Below are 20,044 nucleotides of genomic sequence, written 5' to 3' on the forward strand. Positions count from 1 at the left end.
CTGATGTTATTTTAGTGCCCAGCAGCGGGCAGGAGAGCCCTCCACCCTGTGTTGTTTTTATCTTCTCAATACCTCCAGGAGCTGTTGGCTTCTCGCCACTGACACTGCTGTGAACAGCCAGGGGGGAGGCTGGTGCAACAGCGGGGTTCTGCGTGCGTTCTTCTCCCCTAGAAATGACTCACATCTCCAAGGACAATGAGAAATGTAGGGCAGTAAACTAGATTTTAGTTTAGTGTGGTGTGAGCTTTTGGAGAAGGCTCTCAAGTGCAAGAAGTCAGTTCGATTATTTAAAATAAATGGACGGGGTTGAGGGAGAGGAGAAGTAACTTTGGCTGTTGAGGACTAAGGAAAGCACTGAAAATTGATTAGAGCAGAAAGAAAGCCAAATGTGGCGATTACGGACCTTAAGGCTTCTGAGTATTTTGGTGAGCGTGGGTAGACTTGTTTTGCTTTGTTTTCTTTTTTAGGGTAGTTAATTCTCCACCCCCACTCCTTTTCTCCACGGTGACAGGCACTTTCATAATATGACTACATGTATATATGTGTATATACATATGTATGTTGTTGTTGTTAGGTGCCTTCCAGACCACTTTTGACTCGTAGAAACCCCATGTGAAAGAGTAGAACTCCCCCTTAGGGATTTCTTGGCTGTAATCTTTATGGGAGCAAGTTGCCAGGTCTTACTCCCACAGAGCCGCTGGGTGGTTTCAGCCGCCAACTGTTTGGTTAGCAGCCAAGTACTTAACTGTTGCACCACCAGGGCTCCATATATATGTATCTCTGTGTGTGTGTGTGTGTGTGTGTGTGTGTATATATGTAGGTATGTGTTCATATATATATTTGTTGTTGTTGTCAGGTGCCGTCGAGTTAGTTCAGACTCATAGTGACCCTATGTGCAACAGAATGAAACGCTGCCCGGCCCTGCACCATCCTCATCATCATTGCTATGTTTGAGCCCATTGTTGCAGCCACTGTATCAATCCATTTCATTTAGAGTCCTTTTTGCTGACCCTGTATTTTACCAAGCATGATGTTCTTTTCGAGGGACGGGTCCCTTCCCTGCTGATAGCATGTCCAAAGTAAGCGAGAGGAAGTCTCCTCATCCTTGCTTCTAAGGAGCATTCCGGCTGTACTTCTTCTAAGACAGATTTATTCCTTCTTCTGGCAATCCATGGTATATTCAGTATACTTCGCCAACACCGTAATTCAAAGGCATCAATTCTTCTTCAGTCTTCCTTATTCATTGTCCAGCTTTCATATGAATATGAGTTGTTGTTGTTGTTAGGTGCCGCTGAGTCAGTTCCGACTCATAGCAACCCTGTGAACAACAGAATGAAACACCTTCCAGTCCTGTAGCATCCTCACAATCGTTAAGCCTATTGTTGTAGCCACTGTGTCAATCCATCCTGTTGAGGGTCTTCCTCTACCTTACCAAGTATGATGTCCTTTCTCCAGGGTCTGGTCTCTCCTGATAACATGTCCAAAGTATGTGAGATGAAGTCTCACCATCCTTGCTTCCAAGGAGAACTTTGACTGGAGTTCTTCCAAGTACAGTCAGAGTGCTCCTTGTTTGTTCTGGCAGTCCATTCAAAATTCTTAGCCAATACCATAATTTGAAGACATCAATTCTTCTTCATTCTTCATTATTCATTGTCCAACTCTCACATGCATATGTGGTGATTGAAAATACCATGGCTTGGGTTAGGCACACCTTAGTTCTCAAAGTGTCATCTTTGCTTTCCAATGCTTTAAAGAGGTCTTTTGCAGGAAATTTGCCCAATGCAATATGTTGTTTGATTTCTTGACTGCTGCTTCCCTGGAGGTTGATTGTGGATCCAAGCAAAATGAAATCCTTGACAACTTTAATCTTTTCTCTGTTTATCCTAACATTGCTTAATGGTCCAGTTGTGAGGATTTTTGTTTTCTTTATGTTAAGGTATAATCCATACTGAAGGCTGTACTCTTTGATCATCAGTAAGTGTATCAAGTCCTCTTAGCATTCAGCAAGCAAGGTTGTGTCATCTATATAATGCAGGTTATTAATGAGTCTCCCCCATCCTGATGCTCCATTCTTCTTCATATGGTCCAGGTTCTCAGATCATTTGCTCAGCATACGGATTGAATAGGTATGGTGAAAGGATTTAACCCTGACACACACCTTTCCTGATTTTAAACCACACATATTTCCTTGTTCTGTTTGTACAATTGCCTCCTCATCCATGTACAGGTTCCACATGAGCACAATTAAGTGATCTAGAATTTATATTCTCTGCAACATTATCGATATTTTGTTATGATCCACACAGTTGAATGCCTTTGCATATCAGTAAAACACAGGTAAACATCTTTCTGGTATTCTCTGCTTTCAGCCAAGATCCATCTGACATCAGCAATGATATCCCTTATTCCATGTCCTCTTCTGAATCAGGCTTGAACTTCTGGCAGTTCCCTGTCAATGTACTGCTGCAACAGTTTTTCAATTATCTTCAGCAATATTTTACTCAAGTGTGATATTAATAACACTGTTCAATAATTTCCTCATTGGATCACCTTTCTTTGGGATGGGCATCAATATGGATCTCTTCTGGTCAGTTGGCCAAGTATCTGTCTTCCACATTTCTTGGCATAGATGAGTAAGCATCTCCAGTGCTGCGTCTGTTTGTTGAAACATTTCAGTTGATATTCCGTCAATTCCTGGAGCCTTGTTTTTCACCAAGGCCTTCAGTGCAGCTTAGACTTCTTCCTTCAGTACCACTGGCTCTTTTTTATTTCACTTATTTATTTTTTCTATTGTGCTTTACATGAAAGTTTACAGAGCAAATTATTTTCTCAGTATTATTGGTTCTTGATCATATGCTATCTCCTGAAATGGTTGAATGTCTACCAATTCTTTTTGGTATAGTGACTCTGTGTATTCCTTCCATCTTCTCTTGATGCTTCCTGCCTCATTTAATATTTTGCCCATACCCAACCCACTGCCGTCGAGTCGATTCCGACTCATAGTGACCCTAGAGGACACAGTAGAACTGCCCCATAGAGTTTCTAAGGAGCAGCTGGTGGATTCGAACAGCCAACCTTTTGGTTAGTAGCCACAGCACTACGCCACCAGGGTTTCCATTTTGCCCATAGAATCCTTTAATATTGCAACTTGAGGTTTGGATTTTTTCTTCCGTTCTTTCAGCTTGAGAAATGCTGACTGTGTTCCTCCCTTTTGGTTTTCTAACTCCAGCTTTTTGGACATGCCATTATAATACTTTACTTTGTCTTCTCGAGCTGGCCTTTGAAATCTTCTGTTTAGCTCTTTTACTTCATAATTTCTTCCTTTTGCTTTAGGTATTCAACATTCAAGAGCAAGTTTCAAAGTCTCTTCTGACATCTATTTTGGTCTTTTCTTTCTTTCCTGTCTTGTTAATGACCTTTTCTTTCTTCATGTACAATGTCCTTGATGTCATCCCACAACTTGTCTGGTCTTTGGTCCTTAGTATGCGTGTGTCAAATCTATTCTTGATAAAAAAAAAAATGGCCTGTAAATTCAGGTGAGATATACTCAAGGTCGTTCTTTGGCTCTTGTGGACTGGTTTTAATTTTCTTCAGCTTCAACTTGCATATGAACAATTGATGGTCTGTTCCAGTTTGCCCCTGGTCTTGTTCCAGCTGATGATATTGAGCTTCTCCATCGATGTCTGGTGTCATTTCCATCACCAAGGCTGTGTTTTCCAATATGTATACATTTGTGTATGTGTGTGTATGAGTCCCTGGGTGGTACAAAAGGTTAACGTGCTGTCAACTGCTTTTGCAGCACAATTCTACTCTGTAACACGTAGAGTTGACATGAGTCAGAATCCACTCAATGGCACTGCATATATTTATATACACACATATATTTTTGTTGTATATATTATATATATACATATATAATATACATACATATATATTTACATGTATTTGTTGTTGTTAGGTGCCATCGAGTTGATTTCCAAATCATAGTGACCCCATGTGACAGAGTAAAACTGTTCCTTAAGATTTTCTTGGCTTTAATCTTTAGGGAAGCAGATCGCTAGTTCTTTCCCCCATAGAGTGGCTGGGTCGGTTCAAATAGCCAACCTTTTGATTAGCAGCCGAGCACTTAACTGTTGCACCACCATTTTCTTCCAATATATTCCTTCAATTTTTGCTCTCTCTGGACTGGCCCTTATAATGGAGCCTCATTGCTGCCATGGAAACAATACGGAAAACCAGCTCTCATTCTCCGCAGGTACCACCCCTCTGCCTTCACTCGTGCAATCTCGCTGCCCAGGATAAATGTCCTCATCTTTTTCCACTTGGCTAACTCAATCTCAGTTAAGTTCACCTCTTTCAGAAAGGTTTTCCTCTTTCTGTGATTTATCACCCTTTGCCTACCTTGATAATAGAGTCCTCTTCCTCCCCTCGACCAAAAAGAAAGAAAGAAAGAAACCCAAAACCATACCCATTACCGTTGGGCTGATTTCAACTTGTGCTGACCTCTTGTGTGTTGGAGTAGAACTGGGCTCCACAGGGTTTTCCGTGGCTGATTGTTTGGAAGTAGATTTTCAGGCCTTTCTCCAAGGCATCTCTGGGTAAATACGAACTTCCAGCCAAAGGTTAGCAGCCAAGTGCATTAACCTTTTGCTCCACGCAGGAACTCCAAAGGTATTAATTGCTCTACAAGTGATATTGATGACTTCCTATTTTCTATGGGACCAGTTTCTAGATCCAGAGTGTGTCTCCTGCTGGGGTTGCTGTTTGACAAGAGGCTGCTTTATAAACTCAAGCTTCTAAATCAGTGTTGTTTAAGGGGGCCAAGTCTTAGACAAGACCGAAAGGATGACTTAGACTAATATGCCTGCTAAAGCGTTGTATTGGAATCATGCTGTCTATTGGGCATTGCTTTGAAATGAGGGTCCCTGCATGCCAGGCATAAAACACATAGAGATACTGGTAAAAGGGAAAATTTGTTCTTCTTTCCTCTAACGTTAGGAAGAAAGAAACTAAGAGTGGACATTTGTCATTTCTAGAGTTGTTCAATGTATGGACTTTCCCTCTGTGCTTGGGAAATTTCCACCTTATGATATTTGGTAGGAGGGAAATATAGCCTTCTACTGTACAAGTGGAGTCTCTGGGTGGTGCAAATGGTTAATTTGCTCCCTGCTAACTGAAAGGTTGGTGGTTCAAGTCCATTCAGAAATGCCTTAGAAGAAAGGTCTGTTGATCTATTTCTGAAAAATTAGTCACTGAAAATCCTGGGGAGCGCTATTGTACTCTGATATGCATGGGTTGTGAGAAGCTGAAACTGACTCAGTGGCAACTGGTCTTTTTTACTGTACAAGCTGAAAATGTTAGAGGCTACCAGCAAGTGACTAACCTCAGCCAACCAGACACGCCTGCCCCAGCTTTAAATGGAGATACAAAGAAGTGGGGGGAACAGAGAATGGGGGCCAGGCAAAGGCAGCAACATCCAGTTTCTGGGGCTGCAGGAGCAACTGCAGTGGTGGCATGCTGTGTCAGGGACAGGGAGTTGGTGGCACAAACAGTGGAGTCTCAAGAGACAGGGGCAGCAGTGTCCTCACTGGCCTAGCTCTCATGTGGCTATGCTGGCTCTGTGTCCTCGATCACTCCAGACCATGTCCCGAGCATGATTTTAACCTTCCCCGGTTATGCTGTCATCCACCTTATGGCCTTTTCATACATTTTTTTTTTCTTTTAAATCAGCCAGAGTTGAATTCTTTTGCTTGCAACTAAGAAACATGTCTGAAATAACTTATGATATGCCTAATGCTATTCTTACCTCTGTTCTATGCTTTGTATGTAACTCGACTCATATAATATTTATAAAATCCTGCAAGATGGCTATTAAAATAGGATCCTGAGACTTAGGTAAGTAAATTGTCCAAGGCCACACAAAGGAAAGAGGCAGAATCGGGATTTCAAAGCTGCTCTGCCTCACTATGGAGCTCGTCATCTGATTTTCAGTACACCATGCTGTCTAGCCCAGGGCTCAGCATAGACTCTGCTGATAGATAGATGGACTGATGGATGGAAGATGGATGAATGGATGGATGGATGGGTGGGTGGATGGATGGATGGATGGATGGATGGATGGATGGATGGGTGGATAGATGGGTAGATGGATGGATGGATGGATGGATGGATGGATGGATGGGTGGCTAGATAGGTGGATGGACTGATGGATGGAAGATGGATGAATGGATGGATGGATGGATAGGTGGATAGATGGGTGGGTGGATGGGTGGGTGGATGGGTGGAAGGATGTGTGCGTGGATGGATGGATGTGTGGATGGACAGATGGATGGAAGGATGACTGACCAGATAAATGTTTACAGAGGAAAGAGTGGACACACTTCTTTGTCTTGTTTTAAAGACATTTAGGAGGAATAGAAAGGAGGAGATCTACGTGCGCAGCTCTGAGGCCTCCAGATCAAATTCTGGGATTATTTTTCCAATCATTGTCTAAAAGGCTTTTGCTTTTCCCACTTAGAAGACAGGCAAGTTTACTGCAGGGGAGCCAGCCGATAAGTCAACTGACAAATCTAATTGCATTCCTCTGACATTCTTCTTGAGCCTCAATTTGGAAATGTAGAACTCTGTGATGAATAATCACTAATTAATGAATTATTCAACCACGTAAAGGAAGGCACTGACATTCAGGCAGACAGAGTCATGACTGAGAGAGAAGAGCTGTTAGGCACACACAGATCCCATGGAGAACTGGGCGGGCGTCGCTCTCTCACCTGACATTCTCATAGCGGTGGATGTAGATCCGGTGGAACTGGTGCTGCAGGTGCTCGTCTTCCACATTAGTCATGTCGTTGATCATTTCCAGGACAACAAACCTGGGGAGCACAGACAGCACAAGCCGCTCCTGGAATGAAGCAATAAAGAGGGGCATTCTGGTTAGGTGGACCAGTGACTCTCTGATTGGTGAAGGGTGTAGACATCATAGTCAACTTTGATGCATTTCTTGAGGAACTGGTTATTTTGTACCATTATAGGACCATGACAAATGTTTGTTGAGTCCTTACTATCTGCCAGGCACTGTGCTGGTTGCTGCGTAAACAGTGGTGAACACAGTGGATGGCCCCTACCGTTGCGCTTACTTTCTAATAAGGGAGACAGACATTAAGTATTATACACCCGAACACACCCACACACAAATGCCATGCAATAACAGGTCATGATGAGAAAGTATGATGGTTGATGACATGGTTGAAATCAGAGACCAGGAATGACCTCTGTGCGGAACTGATATTTAAACCGAGACCTGAATGTTTGCCATGAGCAAGTCCTGGGTAGTGAAAGAGAACTCCAGGAAGAGCAAATCATAAGTGCAAATGTCCTGAGGCAAGAAACAGCAATGGTGTGGCTGGAGAGCAGTAATAGGGAATGGTGGTAGTAACACGAGATGAGGCTAGAGCTGTAGACAGACCTTACAGGCCAGTAGAAGATGCTTGCATTTAATTCCAACTGCAACTAGAAGCCACTATGTGGTGCTAAGCAGAGGGGTGACAGGAACTGATTTTCATTTTAAAAGATTTTCTGACTGTGGTTTGGAAAATGAATTGTAGGAAGAGAGTCAATGACAGACACAGGGACATCAGTTGGGAAACTCCTGCAGTGGTCTCGTAAGATAAAATGGTGGAGATAAGATCCACAGGATTGGCAATCTATTGGAGATGGCAAGAGAGAAAGAGGGTGTAACCACGGTAATGGTTGACTGAATGAGTGTGCTACCATGGGACCACTGGAGAGAACCAAACTTAGGACGAATTAAGTCTGTGTCAAAGAGAGGAAGAAATGAAACAGGTACAGCAAGTAGAGACCTAACACTTGATAAAGTTCTTTCCATTCTGATCATCATGGTAGATACAAACACCAGAACTGTGAACTAGCAAGGTGAACTGAGTCCTAAAAAGGCCATGTGTAGTGGAAACTAGGTGAGAACCTGGTTTCTTCCAAATGGTTTGCCATGGTGTGGAACTGAGTTCTAGACAGGTGTGTTCTAGTTGTCACAGTTCCTCATATCTTCATAGATATTTAGGATTTTAAACATTCCCATCATCCATTCTTTCATTTGTTTCTTGCAAAACTTTGGAAGATAAGCAGGCAGAACTAATTATCTTCATTTAACGGACAGACTGAGTCTAAACCCATTGCTGTCGTGTCGATTCCAACTCATAACGACCCTATAGGACAGAGTAGAACTGGCCCATAGAGTTTCCAAGGACCAGCCGGTGGATTGGAATTGTTGACCTTTTGGTAAACAGCCGAGTAGTTAGCCACCAAGGCTCCAGGCTGAGTCTTGTTGTTGTTAGGTGCCGACTCATAGCAACGCTATGCACAACAGAAGGAAACACTGCCTGGTTCTGTGCCATCTTTACAATTGTTGTTATGCTTGAGCTCATTGTTGCAGCCACTGTGTCAGTCCACCTCTTTGAGGATCTTCCTCTTTTCCCCTGACCCTGTACTTTGTCAAGCATGATGTCCTTCTCCAGGGACTGAGCCCTCCTGACAACATGTCTAAACTGTGTAAGACCCAGTCTTGCCATCCTTGCTTCTAAGGAGCATTCTGGTTGTACGTCTAAGATGGTTTGGTTTGTTTTTTGGCAGTCCATGGTATGTATATTCAGTATTCTTCGCCAACACCACTGCATCTAGGAAATATCAATTTACTCGCACAACCTGAACTGTTACCAAGTGGCAGAGTGAGGACGCATGTCCTTACTTTGTTATCCCCTGATGGGAATCTTGGTGAGATGGGAAAAGCCCTGGCTTTCTAGTCTAACACAAGTTTGGATCACACCTCCATCACTTAATGATATCGTAACAGGAGGCAAGCCACTTCATCTCTCTGGGCGTTAATTCCTTAATTTGGCAAATGGAAATAAGATCATCTACTTTGCAGAGTCACTGCGAGAATTCAATAAAATAAACTATGCAAGGGGGTTGACATTAATTCCCTCCCCCCCCCACCCTTTCCTCTTCTTAAGCCTTAATGAAGTGCCCACTGCGTTTAGTATGCTGAGCTTTTCTCCTCTCAAAAGGAGTCCCACTGTTGGAACCTGAGGGCAGTGCTTCTCGCATGTGCCCCTGCATCACGTCCATCCCGCATCTATTAGTGCTATTTGTCAACCTCCCAGGTACTTGTGACTCTTTTCATGCAATGCCTGCTGGATTGGAGTAGGTGCTAATCACAGCTTGGAGGGGCATGAGTGCTCTGCTGGTGGCTGGAGAGGCTGAGTTAAGCTGTGGCACTCTGGACTGATGGAGCAAGGCAATGGCACTGTGGACACAGTGTAGAGTACAAGGTTCACCCACCCTCAGGACTCCAGGGTCAGCTCGTAAAAGCGTTTAATTGTGAATCATGCTCTCAATAGTGTTGGATTAGGGGTAATGTCTAAGACCTCGAGAGGCAGAAGGAGTGGAGGACTTAAGATAGGAAGAGAATGACACAGAAATTCAGATGATGGTGACACAAAAAAACCACAAACCAAACCATTTGCCGTCGAGTTGACTCTGACTCATGGCGCCCCCATGCGTGTCAGAGTAGAACTGGGCTCCATAGGGCTTTCAATGGCTGATTTTTCAGCAGTAGATTGTCAGCCCTTCCTCCTGAGGTGCCTCTGGGTAGACTTGAAAACCACCAACCTTTTGGTTAGCAGCCAAGTGTGTTAACCACTTGCGCCACCCAGGAACTCCTGGTAAGTAGTAGCTATAGGTAAGTACTTCCTCAAGAAAGCAGCGAATGAATAGAAGTCTCCATCCCGTGATGGCGTCTCTGACAGTGACTGGCACAGTCCCTCATATGAGATGTTTCAGAATTATTTGGTAACTACAGCCTTTAGGTGGGAATGCACATTCAATTCTCAAGAGCCATGTCATCCAGGGTTCCATGGAAGATTTAAAAAAAACAATAATTAACAGCAAAATTCTCCAGCTCCCAGAATTTCCAGCCTTCAGCCACCTGTGCTAGGGCCGGCTGTCCCAATAACTCCATTTGTAAGCCATTTTCTGCAAGATGCTGGGAGTTTCCCTGGAATCTGCTTATAGAAGTCCGTTTTCAACACTCTTGTTTCACTCAGATTTGTTTGCTGCTTGAGAAACATCATTTAAATCCCCTGAGACACAATCTGAAAGAAAATGGGAAAGTTTGCCCCTTAATACAATTCCCCAACTCCTGCTGAGGCACACCACATGATTTCCCAGCTTTGGATCAGAAGTACAAGACTCTCTCCCGGAGCCAGATGGTGGCCCAGGGTGGCCTTTGAGCCTCCAGTCTGCATGTCTTCTCCCTGGGTTTTTCCTTTTTGCATGAAAAGAGACTCCGGATTTATTCAAAGTGCACCTGCGGCTCCTGTCTGGATTCTCCTCTCCTCTCACATAACAACCTCTATGGTATCCAAATGGTTTCACGGGCATCAGTTGCTATGGTACACCCTGACAGGACTTCAACGTGAAAATAGCGAGAGATTCAACATCTTTATTTTATGCTAATGCCTCTGGTGAGGAAAGAAAAGGGAGAAGGGCAGAACTGTGATGCAGGCAGCACTTGTGGGCTGACCCCCAGCAATAACTTCTGAGTGGCTTCAAGAAGAACTGGCCAGTCTTCAGCTTCTTCAACCCCACTCTGCCCCTTCTAACCTCTATGACTCAGGACTTAACCTCTTAACCTCTCTGTACCCAGTTTCCCCATCTATAAAGCAGAGGCGATAATGATAGCATCTACTTTTAGAGTTGCTCTGGGGTCAAATGAGTTTATATTTGCAAAAGACTTAGATGGTGCCTAGCACCTTGTAACCCCAGTGCAAGGGTTTGTTAAATTCCCTGGTGAGCATGCTCTGTTTTAGGCACTGTTAGAAGAGAGAGAACTGTAATTGTGTATTGGTGCTGAAGCTTGTTGAGCTTTTACAGTAGGGATATGACACCGGAAACATGCGGGAAAATAACGATATAACATGTGAAAGGCAATTGTGCTACACAGGGAAAAATCTTGTTGTCACTTCTGGCCCATAGCAACCCTATGTACAACAGAATGAAACACTGCCCGGTCCTGCGCCATCCTCACAATCGTTGCTGTGTTTGAGCCCACCGTTGCAGCCATTGTGTCAATCCATCTTGTTGAGGGTCTTCCTCTTTTTGCTGACCCTCTGCTTTACCAAGCATTATGTCCTTTAGTCACGCTTTTAATTTAAGGCTTAAAAAAGAATTTTGTTGTCACACCTTGTCCCTGGCATTTGAGTTTCTATCTTAAATGGCTTTTATGGAATTCTCCCCCAGAACTGTTTCTGCAAGTGTGTGCACAGTGTGCTGAAGATGTTTCATTGGCTCCTACTAGCATATTCCGTTCCTGCCCTTTAGAATGCATCATTAAGGCCGCTAATGATTGGGATAATACCCACGGCTACTTCTTGCTCTCAGATCCCAGGAACTTTGATTCTGCTCAGATATGCAAAAACTAAAGTGTCCTGGAGCTGGGAAGGCTTGAGTTGAATCCTGGCTGAGCTGAGCAACTGACTCGCTCTATGACCCTGATAACTCTTTGAGCCTCAGTTTTTTTCATCTATAAATGGGAATAATAACACTGCCCCCCAGGACTGTTGCGAAGACTAAATGACAAACCATCTATAAACTCCCTTATACAGATCCTGGTATACACTGAGTGCTTATTAAATAGCAGAAATCAACAGATGTGTTGTAATTCATCCCAGCAGCCAACTCATTGGCCTTGACCTGCATTATTCCATAGTCTACATCCCATGGTTCTGCATGCATCTGTCAGTTTGTCGTACTATGGGGGCTTGTATGTTGCTGTGAAGCTATGCCACCGGTATTCAAACCAGCAGGGTCACCCATGGTGGACAGGTTTTAGCTGAGCTTTCAGAGTAAGATGGGCTAGGGAGAAGGACCTGGCAGTCTACTTCTGAGAAGAATTAGCCAGCAAAAACCTTATGAATGACAGTGGAACACTGATATAGTGCCAGAAGATGAGCCCCTCAGTTGGAAGGCACTCAAAAGACAACTGGGGAAGAGCGGCCTCCTCAAAGTAGAGTTGACCTTAATGATGTGGATGGAGTCAAGCTTTCAGGACCTTCATTTGCTGATGTGGCATGAGTTAAAATGAGAAGAATCAGCTGCAATCATCTGTTAATATTTGGAATGTGGAATGTACAAAGTATGAATTTAGGAAAATTGGAAATCATCAAAAATGAAATGGAATGAATAAACATTGACATCCTAGGCATTGGTGAGCTGAAATGGACTGGTATTAGGCATTTTGAATCTGACAATCATATGGTCTACTATGCTGGGAATGACAAATTGAGGAGGAATGGCATTGCATTCATTGTCAAAAAGAACATTTCAAGATCTATCCTGAAGTACAACAGTGTCAGTGATAGGTTAATATCCATACGCTTACAAGAAAGGCCAGTTAATACGACTATTATTCAAATTTATGTGCCAACCATTAAGACCAAAGTTGAAGAAATTGAAGATTTTTCCAGCTACTGGAGTCTGAAATTGATCAAACGTGTAATCAGAATGCATTGATAATTACTGGTAATTGGAATGTGAAAGTTGGAAACAAAGAAGAAGGATCGATAGTTGGAAAATATGACTAGGAGATAGAAACAATGCCGGGTATCAAAGGATAGAATTTTGCAAGACCAATGACTTCTTTGCTGCAAATATATTTTCTCATGAACATAAACAGCGACTATACACGTGGACCTGGCCAGATGGAATACATAGGAATCAAATTGACTACATCTGTGGAAAGAGACGATGGAAAAGCTCAATACCATCAGTCAGAACAAGGCCAGGGGCTGACTACGGAACAGACCATCAATTGCCTATATGCAAGTGTAAGTTAAAACTGCAGAAAATTAGGACAGATCCATGAGAGCCAAAGTACGACCTTGAGTATATTCCACTTGAATTTAGAGACCATCTCAAGAACAGATTTGATGCGTTGAATACTAATGACTAAAGACCAGATGACCTGTGGAATGACATCAGGAACATCATACATGAAGAAAGCAAGAGGTCATTAAAAAGACAGGAAAGAAAGAAAAGACCAAAACGGATGTCAGAAGAGACTCTGAAACTTGCTCTTGAACATAGTGTAGCTAAAGTGAAGGGAAGAAATGTTGAAGTAAAACAGTGGAACAGATTTCGAAGGGTGGCTAGAGAAGACAAAGTAAAGTGTTATAATGCAATGTGCAAAGATCTGGAGATAGAAAACCAAAAGGGAAGAACATCATTGTCATTTCTCAAGCTGAAAGAACCGAAGAAAAGATTTAAGCCTTGAGTTGTGATATTGAAGGTTTCTATGGGGAAAATATTAAACTACAAAGGAAGCATCAAAAGAAGATGGAAGGAATACACAGAGTCATTATACCAAAAAAGAATTGGTTGACATTCAACCATTTCAGGAGGTAATATATGCTCAGGAACCCATGGTACTGAAGGAAGTAGTTCAAGCTGCATCGAAGGCATTGGCAAAAAACAAGGCTCCGGGAATTGACAGAACTACAATTGAGATGTTTCAACAAACGGATACAGTGCTAGAAGTGCTCACTTGTCTACACCAAGAAATGTGGAAGGCAGCTACCTAGCCAACTAACTGGAAGAGATCCATATTTATGCCCATTCCACAAAAAGATGATCCAACCGAATGTGGAAATTATCTAACAATATCATTAATATCACACGCAAGTAAAATTTTGCTGAAGACAATTCAAAAGCAGTTGCAGCAGTACATTGACAGGGAAATGCCAGAAATTCAAGTTGGATTCAGAAGAGGATGTGGAACCAGGGATATCATTGCTAATGTCAGATGGATCTGGCTGAAAGCAGAGAATACCAGAGACATGTTTACCTGTGTTTTATTGACTATGCAAAGGCATTCAACTGTATTGATCATAACAAATTATGGATAACATTGCAAAGAATGGGGATTCTGGTACACTTCACTGTGCTCGTGAGGAGCCTGCACCCAGGTCAAGAGGCAGCTGTTCAAACAGAACAAGGGGCTACTGAATGGTTTAAAGTAAGGAAAGGTGTGAGTCAGGGTTATATCCCTTCACCATACCTACTCAATCTGTATGCTCAGCAAATAATCTGAGAAGCTGGACTTCATGAAGAAGAACAGGATATCAGGACTGGAGGAAGATTCATTAACAACCTGTATTATGCAGATGACACAACCTTGCTTGCTGAAAATGAAGAGTACTTGAAGCACTTACTCATGAAGATCAAAGACTACAGCCTCCAGTGGATAACACCTCAACATAAAGAAAACAAAAATGCTCACAATTGGACCAATAAGGAACATCATGATAAATGGAGAAAAGATCGAAACTGTCAAAGATTTCATTTTACTTGGATCTACCATCAACACCCATGGAAGCAGCAGTCAAGAAATCAAACAACACATTGCAATGGGCAAATCTTCTCTAAAAGACCTCTTAAAAGTGTTCTAAGGTGTGTCTGGCCCAAGCCATGGTGTTTTCAGTCACCTCATATGCATGGGAAAGCTGGGCAATGGAAAAGGAAGACCAATGAAAAATCGATGTCTTTGAGCTGTGGTGCTGGCAAAGAATACTGAATATACCATGGACTGCCAAAAGAGTAACAAATCTGTCTTGGAAGAAATACAGCCAGAATGCTCCTTAGATGTAAGGATGGTGAGACTATGTCTCACATGCACTGGACATATTATCAGGAGGAATCAGTCCCTGGAGAAGGGCATCATGCTTGGTAAAGTGGAGGGTCAGCAAAAAAGAGAAAGACCCTCAATGAGTTGGATTGACACAGTGGCTGTAACAATGGGCTCAAGCATAGCAAGGATTGTGAGGGTGGTGCAGGACTGGGCAGTGTTTCGTTCGGTTGTACAAAGGGTCGCTATGAGTCGGAACGGACTCGATGGCACTTAACAAGAACAAACATCCCATGATATGGAGTACAATCACAAAATTCAGGCTTCAGGGGGCATTTTTCCTTGCAGCTTTCCAAGGAGGTAAGATTTGCTCAGGTCCCCTCATTAGTCGTTCTCAGATATTTCAAATTGAAAACCTTGAGACAAAGCTTCTTTCTTCATTCATTTGTTCAGTCATTACTGAATTCCTACTGTGTGCCAGGAGACCCCAAAGCACAAAGCAGACCAGGGTCCTACCCTCACAGACCATGGCTTACTTCCTGTCACTAGCTGTGTGGCCTTGGGCAAGCTACTTAACTTCTCTAAGCCTCATTGTCCCTATCTGTAAAATGATAACAGTGCTCCCCTCACTGGATTATTGTTAGGACCTGGTGAGATTTGCTTGGGACACGCTCAGCACCAGTGGCTCAGTGTGTGCCAGAGGGAAGGCGGGTCTGGCTCCCACCGGTGCAGGTACTAATGACATCACCTGTCTGTAGGAGTCCCTGGGTGGTACAAACGATTAAAGCGGTCAGCTGCTAACCCAAAGGTTAGCGGTTCAAGTCCACCCAGAGATACCTCAAAGAAAGGCCTGGCGATCTACTTCCAAAAAAAAAAAAAAATCAGCCATTGAAAACCCTATGGAGCATAATTCTGTTCTGACACACATGGGGTCGCCATGAGTCAGAGTCAACTCGACAGCAACTGGTTAGTTAGTTGTCTGTAGGACATTTAAAATAATAAAAAAAAATAGGTTAAAAGTTGTTTTGCTTTTTATTATCACCATTCACTGGCGGTTTTCGACCATGTCAGTGATACGGCACTCACTCCCCCCACCCTGTCAACTCTCTAGGCTACTTTTTAGAAAAGAACCTGGCATATCATCTGCACCCCAATCTATTATTAGCTCTTCTCAGCTAGAATGACCCCTCATGGGCCAGTGGTGCCATCCGTCTACCATAACCAAGGCTTAGTGTGCCATGGCACACTGAAGGGCTGTTTGATATGCCAACAACTCTAACATTATGAAATAAAAGAGAAGGCACGTTTTTCTTCGATTAAAAAAAGATAAACCAAAGGCAATATGACACTGGGGTGAGATGCCAAGCTCTCCTGAAAGAAATTCAGTCAAATGTGAGGAATAAAGAAGACGTTAGGCTCTGAATCCGATGCTAAGCGGCACCTCTTGAAAAATCTTCCCTATAAGCACTTCTTACAGCTCAAGGATTTCAAAGCCTTTTTAGAGAGTGCCAAAAGGTTTTTTTACACAAGTTTTGCTACTGTTTGCGGACACAGAAAACACCATGAAGTATTGTACCGTTTGCAATAAAAGGACGATGATGTACAAGTACCGTGGTATAATCAGTGTTGGGGGGGCGGGGGGGAACAACCTGCTGAAAACATAATCAGAACTGAATTTGAGTCCTTTTTTGGAATGCACTCACTGTCTGATCTTGGGACAGTTACTTAACACCTCTGAGCTTCCTTAGCCCTAAAAGGCAACTTGTACTTCACCGGACCTGCCTACTTCACTGAGGAGCTCCACTGGTAATGTGACATCACAGCTGGGTAATACGCTGTCAAAGCGCATTAGGAGTTTGCTCGATGAAGTCAGGAAAGAGCATTCAGGCTCTGAGCCTGTGAAAAGACAGAGACACTGATGGCATGTGGCTGGTTTGTGGACGAGTTCACCACGGCTGAAGGCTGTCCTGTGAAGGGGGGTTGGTGAGAACTGACACTTGAGAATACCACGGGAACAGTTTGGAACGGCCTTCGTATGCTATGGCAAGGAGTTTGGCCTTTCCTTCACTGGGGAATAGGTGGCCAGCATGTGTTTTTTAAGGTGGGGGAGGGAGGTCAGAGAAGGTGACACGATCATTTGTGTGACTGTGGAGAAGGGATTGCAAGGCTGGGGGACAGGCAGAAAATACAAGACCAGCTGGGGAGTCGTTGCTTTGTTTCCAGCAAGATAAACAGTTCTAAAAATGAGGAGATGCAATGGACAGAGAGAAGGGTCAGACTGGGCAGACCAAGAGACGTTACAGTATATGGGGTGGAAATCGTGTTTCCAAAATACAGATAAGGGATGAAGCAGTATAAAAAAGAGGGAAAATGGCATACATACATATGTAAATTTCCCTAATAAATGTAATATATAATCCAATAAAACCCATTGCCGTTGAGTTGATTCTGACTCATAGCAACCCTCATAAGGTTTCCAGGGCTGTAATCTTTACGGAAACAGACTGCCACATCCTTCTCCCACAGCATGGCTGGTGGGTTCGTTCTGCTGACCTTTTGGTTAGCAGCCTAGCACTTAACCACTGTGGCACCAGGGCTCATATAATATACAATAAAAAATATTTCATAACAAATTATAAATATCTATATCTATCATCCATCCATCCATCCATCCATCCATCCATCCATCCATCCATCCATCCATCCATCCATCCATCCATCCATCTATCCATCCATCCATCATCTATCTATCTATTTACCTATCTATCTATATTTTGCTTATTCCGTGGTCTAGGAACCTGAAAGTGTTCCTGCCTCCTTTATTTTTTGGTGGCCATCAGTGATGCCTAGAAGTGCTGATAGATGTACTGAACAACACAAAGAACTCTGAGTTATGAAATGCCTGGATGTGCAGTGGAAACCATATGCACTGTTAGAAATGACTGCTTACCTGATGTCAGACCCCCAAGGAGAATGCAGATAAGTTCTGCAGAGTCAGATCAGTAAAAGCCCAACCTCCCCAAAGCATCCATAGAACCAGGCTGTCTTAAATAGCTTGGACCCAAGGGAAACTGATGAGCAGCTGCTTCTGGTCTTCAAAACATCTCACACTCAGGGGGCTGGCGAGGGCGAGGATGGTAAGGAAGCAATTGTGAACAGATGATCTTTTTCTGACCTGAGAAAGTCCAGGCTCCAAGTTCTTTGCCTCTTTCTTCAGTACCTGCTCATTCTTCCCAACCACAAATAGTAAAACATAATTAGCTCCCAGTTCTCCTGGTTAAGTGCTTGGCTGCTAACTGAAAGGTTGGTGGTTCAAACCCGCCAGCAACTCCGTAGGAGGAAGATGTGTCAGTCTGCTTCCATAAAGATTACAGCCTTAGAAACTGTACGAGGCAGTTGTGCTCTGTCCTATAGCGTCTCTATGAGTCGTCATCAACTCCAATGACAGTAGGTTTGGTTCGGTTGGTTTTCTCCTATTTGGGGTGTGTGAGAACACGGGTTTAGAGGCTTATATTGTTTGCCCCTCTTGTACTAGTTGTGTATCTGTACATGTCACTACTCTCAATTCCCTCATAGGTAATGTTGGGAAGACAACATCTGCTTGGGGGGTGTCACATGAGCTGTGATGATCTGTGTAACACCTAGTACATCCAAAGCTAAAAACCAAGCCTGTTGCCATCAGTTGATCCCAACTCATGGCAACCCTGCGGATTAAAGAGTAGAACGGCTCCACTGGGTTTTCTGGGCTGTGATCTGCATGGAAGTACATCACCAGGACTTCTGTGGCATTGCTGGGTGGGTCTGAACCACCAACCTTTAGGTAAGTAGTTGAGGGCAAACCATTTGCACCATCCAGGGACCTAAAGGAGCTCAATGAACATCACCTCCGTTACCTCAGTTTTTCTCCCAGATTTGCTGAACAACAAATTTGAATTCCACTTGTATTTTGAGTTTCCATCCTTCCTTTTCAGCCACAAGTCTCCTGCAACCCACAAACACTCCTTCTCTAGAAAACCTCCATTATCACTGGACAAGTGGATTTGGCTTGTTCCTAATTTATCCAGCCTCTCTGAGGGTCTGTTTCTCTGTAGAGGAGTTGACAGTAGTATCTTAAATCCATAAGTCCATGAAAAAAAGGACCACATTTTTCACACCAGTGGTATCCTCAGTACTTTAAACAGTGTCTCACACATCATAGATGCTCAATAATCAGCAGTTAGATTACTGTGTGAATGATTCACACTGCGTCCTTAAGAGGTACTCAGGCTGAAGAAGAGTGGATGGACTGCAGGAAGGGCAAGAAAGAAGCAGAAAGACTGAGAAAAAACCCAGTCCATTGTTGATGTTAGCTGCTGTTGAGTTGGTCCCCGACTCAGGGCATCCCCATGCACAATGGAACAAAATACTGCCTGGTCCTGTGCCATCCCTATGACTGGTTGCTAATCAGACCATTATGATCCACAGGGTTTTCACTGGATGATTTTTTGGAAGTAGGTTGCCAGGCCTTACTTCCCAGTACATCTTGTCCTGGAAGCCACACTGGAGGCTGTTTAGCATCATAGCAACACAAAAGCTACTAGTGACAGACAGGTGGTGGCTGTGCATGTGGTGTATCAGTTGGGAATCAAACTTGGGTCTCCTGTAGGGAAGGTGAGAACTCTACCACTGGACCATGACTGCCCTGTAGTTTATAGTTACTCAGTTCACTCATGGCAGTGCTCTATATAGTGTCTGGAGTTCCTGGGGATAAACATTTGAGAATAGCTGACCTATATGGTAACTGTCGATTAACCGCCACATTTGATTGCTCAGGATATCCTTTTTTCGAATATTGTAGGATAACCAGGATTCCAATATGTGATGCCTTTGAATTGTAGTGTTGGCAAAGAATATTGAATATACCATGGACTGTCAGAAGAACAAAGACATCTGTCTTGGAAGAAGTACAGGCAGAATACTCCTTAGAAGTGAGGATGGCGAGACTTAGTCTCACATAATTTGGACATGTTGTCAGGAGGGACCAGTCCCTGGAGAAGGACATCATGCTTGATAAAGTAGAGGGTTGGCGAAAGAGAGGAAGACTGTCAATGAGATGGATTGACACAGTGGCTGCTATAATGGGCTCAAGCATAGAAAGGATTGCGAGGATGGTGGGGGACCAGGCAGTGTTTCATTCTGTTGTACATAGGGTTGCTATGAGATGGAACTGACTCAATGGAACCTAACAACAACAATGTGTATAGGTCCATACAGATAAATATATGTCCATAGTCTCTCATCATGTGTTTTGCTAAACTTTTGTGTTCTAGTTGTCAACAGGGTTGGGAATCAATTTGCAACTCAGGCAAT

General features: G+C 43.3%; 1 protein-coding gene across 1 annotated transcript in view; it reads right to left on the reverse strand.

Annotated features, from left to right (window-relative positions):
• Positions 1-20,044, reverse strand: part of ADCY8 (adenylate cyclase 8) — a 223,057-nt gene that overhangs the window by 133,562 nt on the left and 69,451 nt on the right. The window contains exon 3 of the mRNA XM_010588496.3: positions 6,771-6,901. Within this exon, the coding sequence (XP_010586798.2) occupies positions 6,771-6,901 (131 nt within the window). The remainder of the gene's footprint in view (positions 1-6,770; positions 6,902-20,044) is intronic.

This window comes from Loxodonta africana, chromosome 14 (genome assembly GCF_030014295.1).
Source record: "Loxodonta africana isolate mLoxAfr1 chromosome 14, mLoxAfr1.hap2, whole genome shotgun sequence".
Taxonomy (NCBI): Eukaryota; Metazoa; Chordata; class Mammalia; order Proboscidea; family Elephantidae; genus Loxodonta; species Loxodonta africana.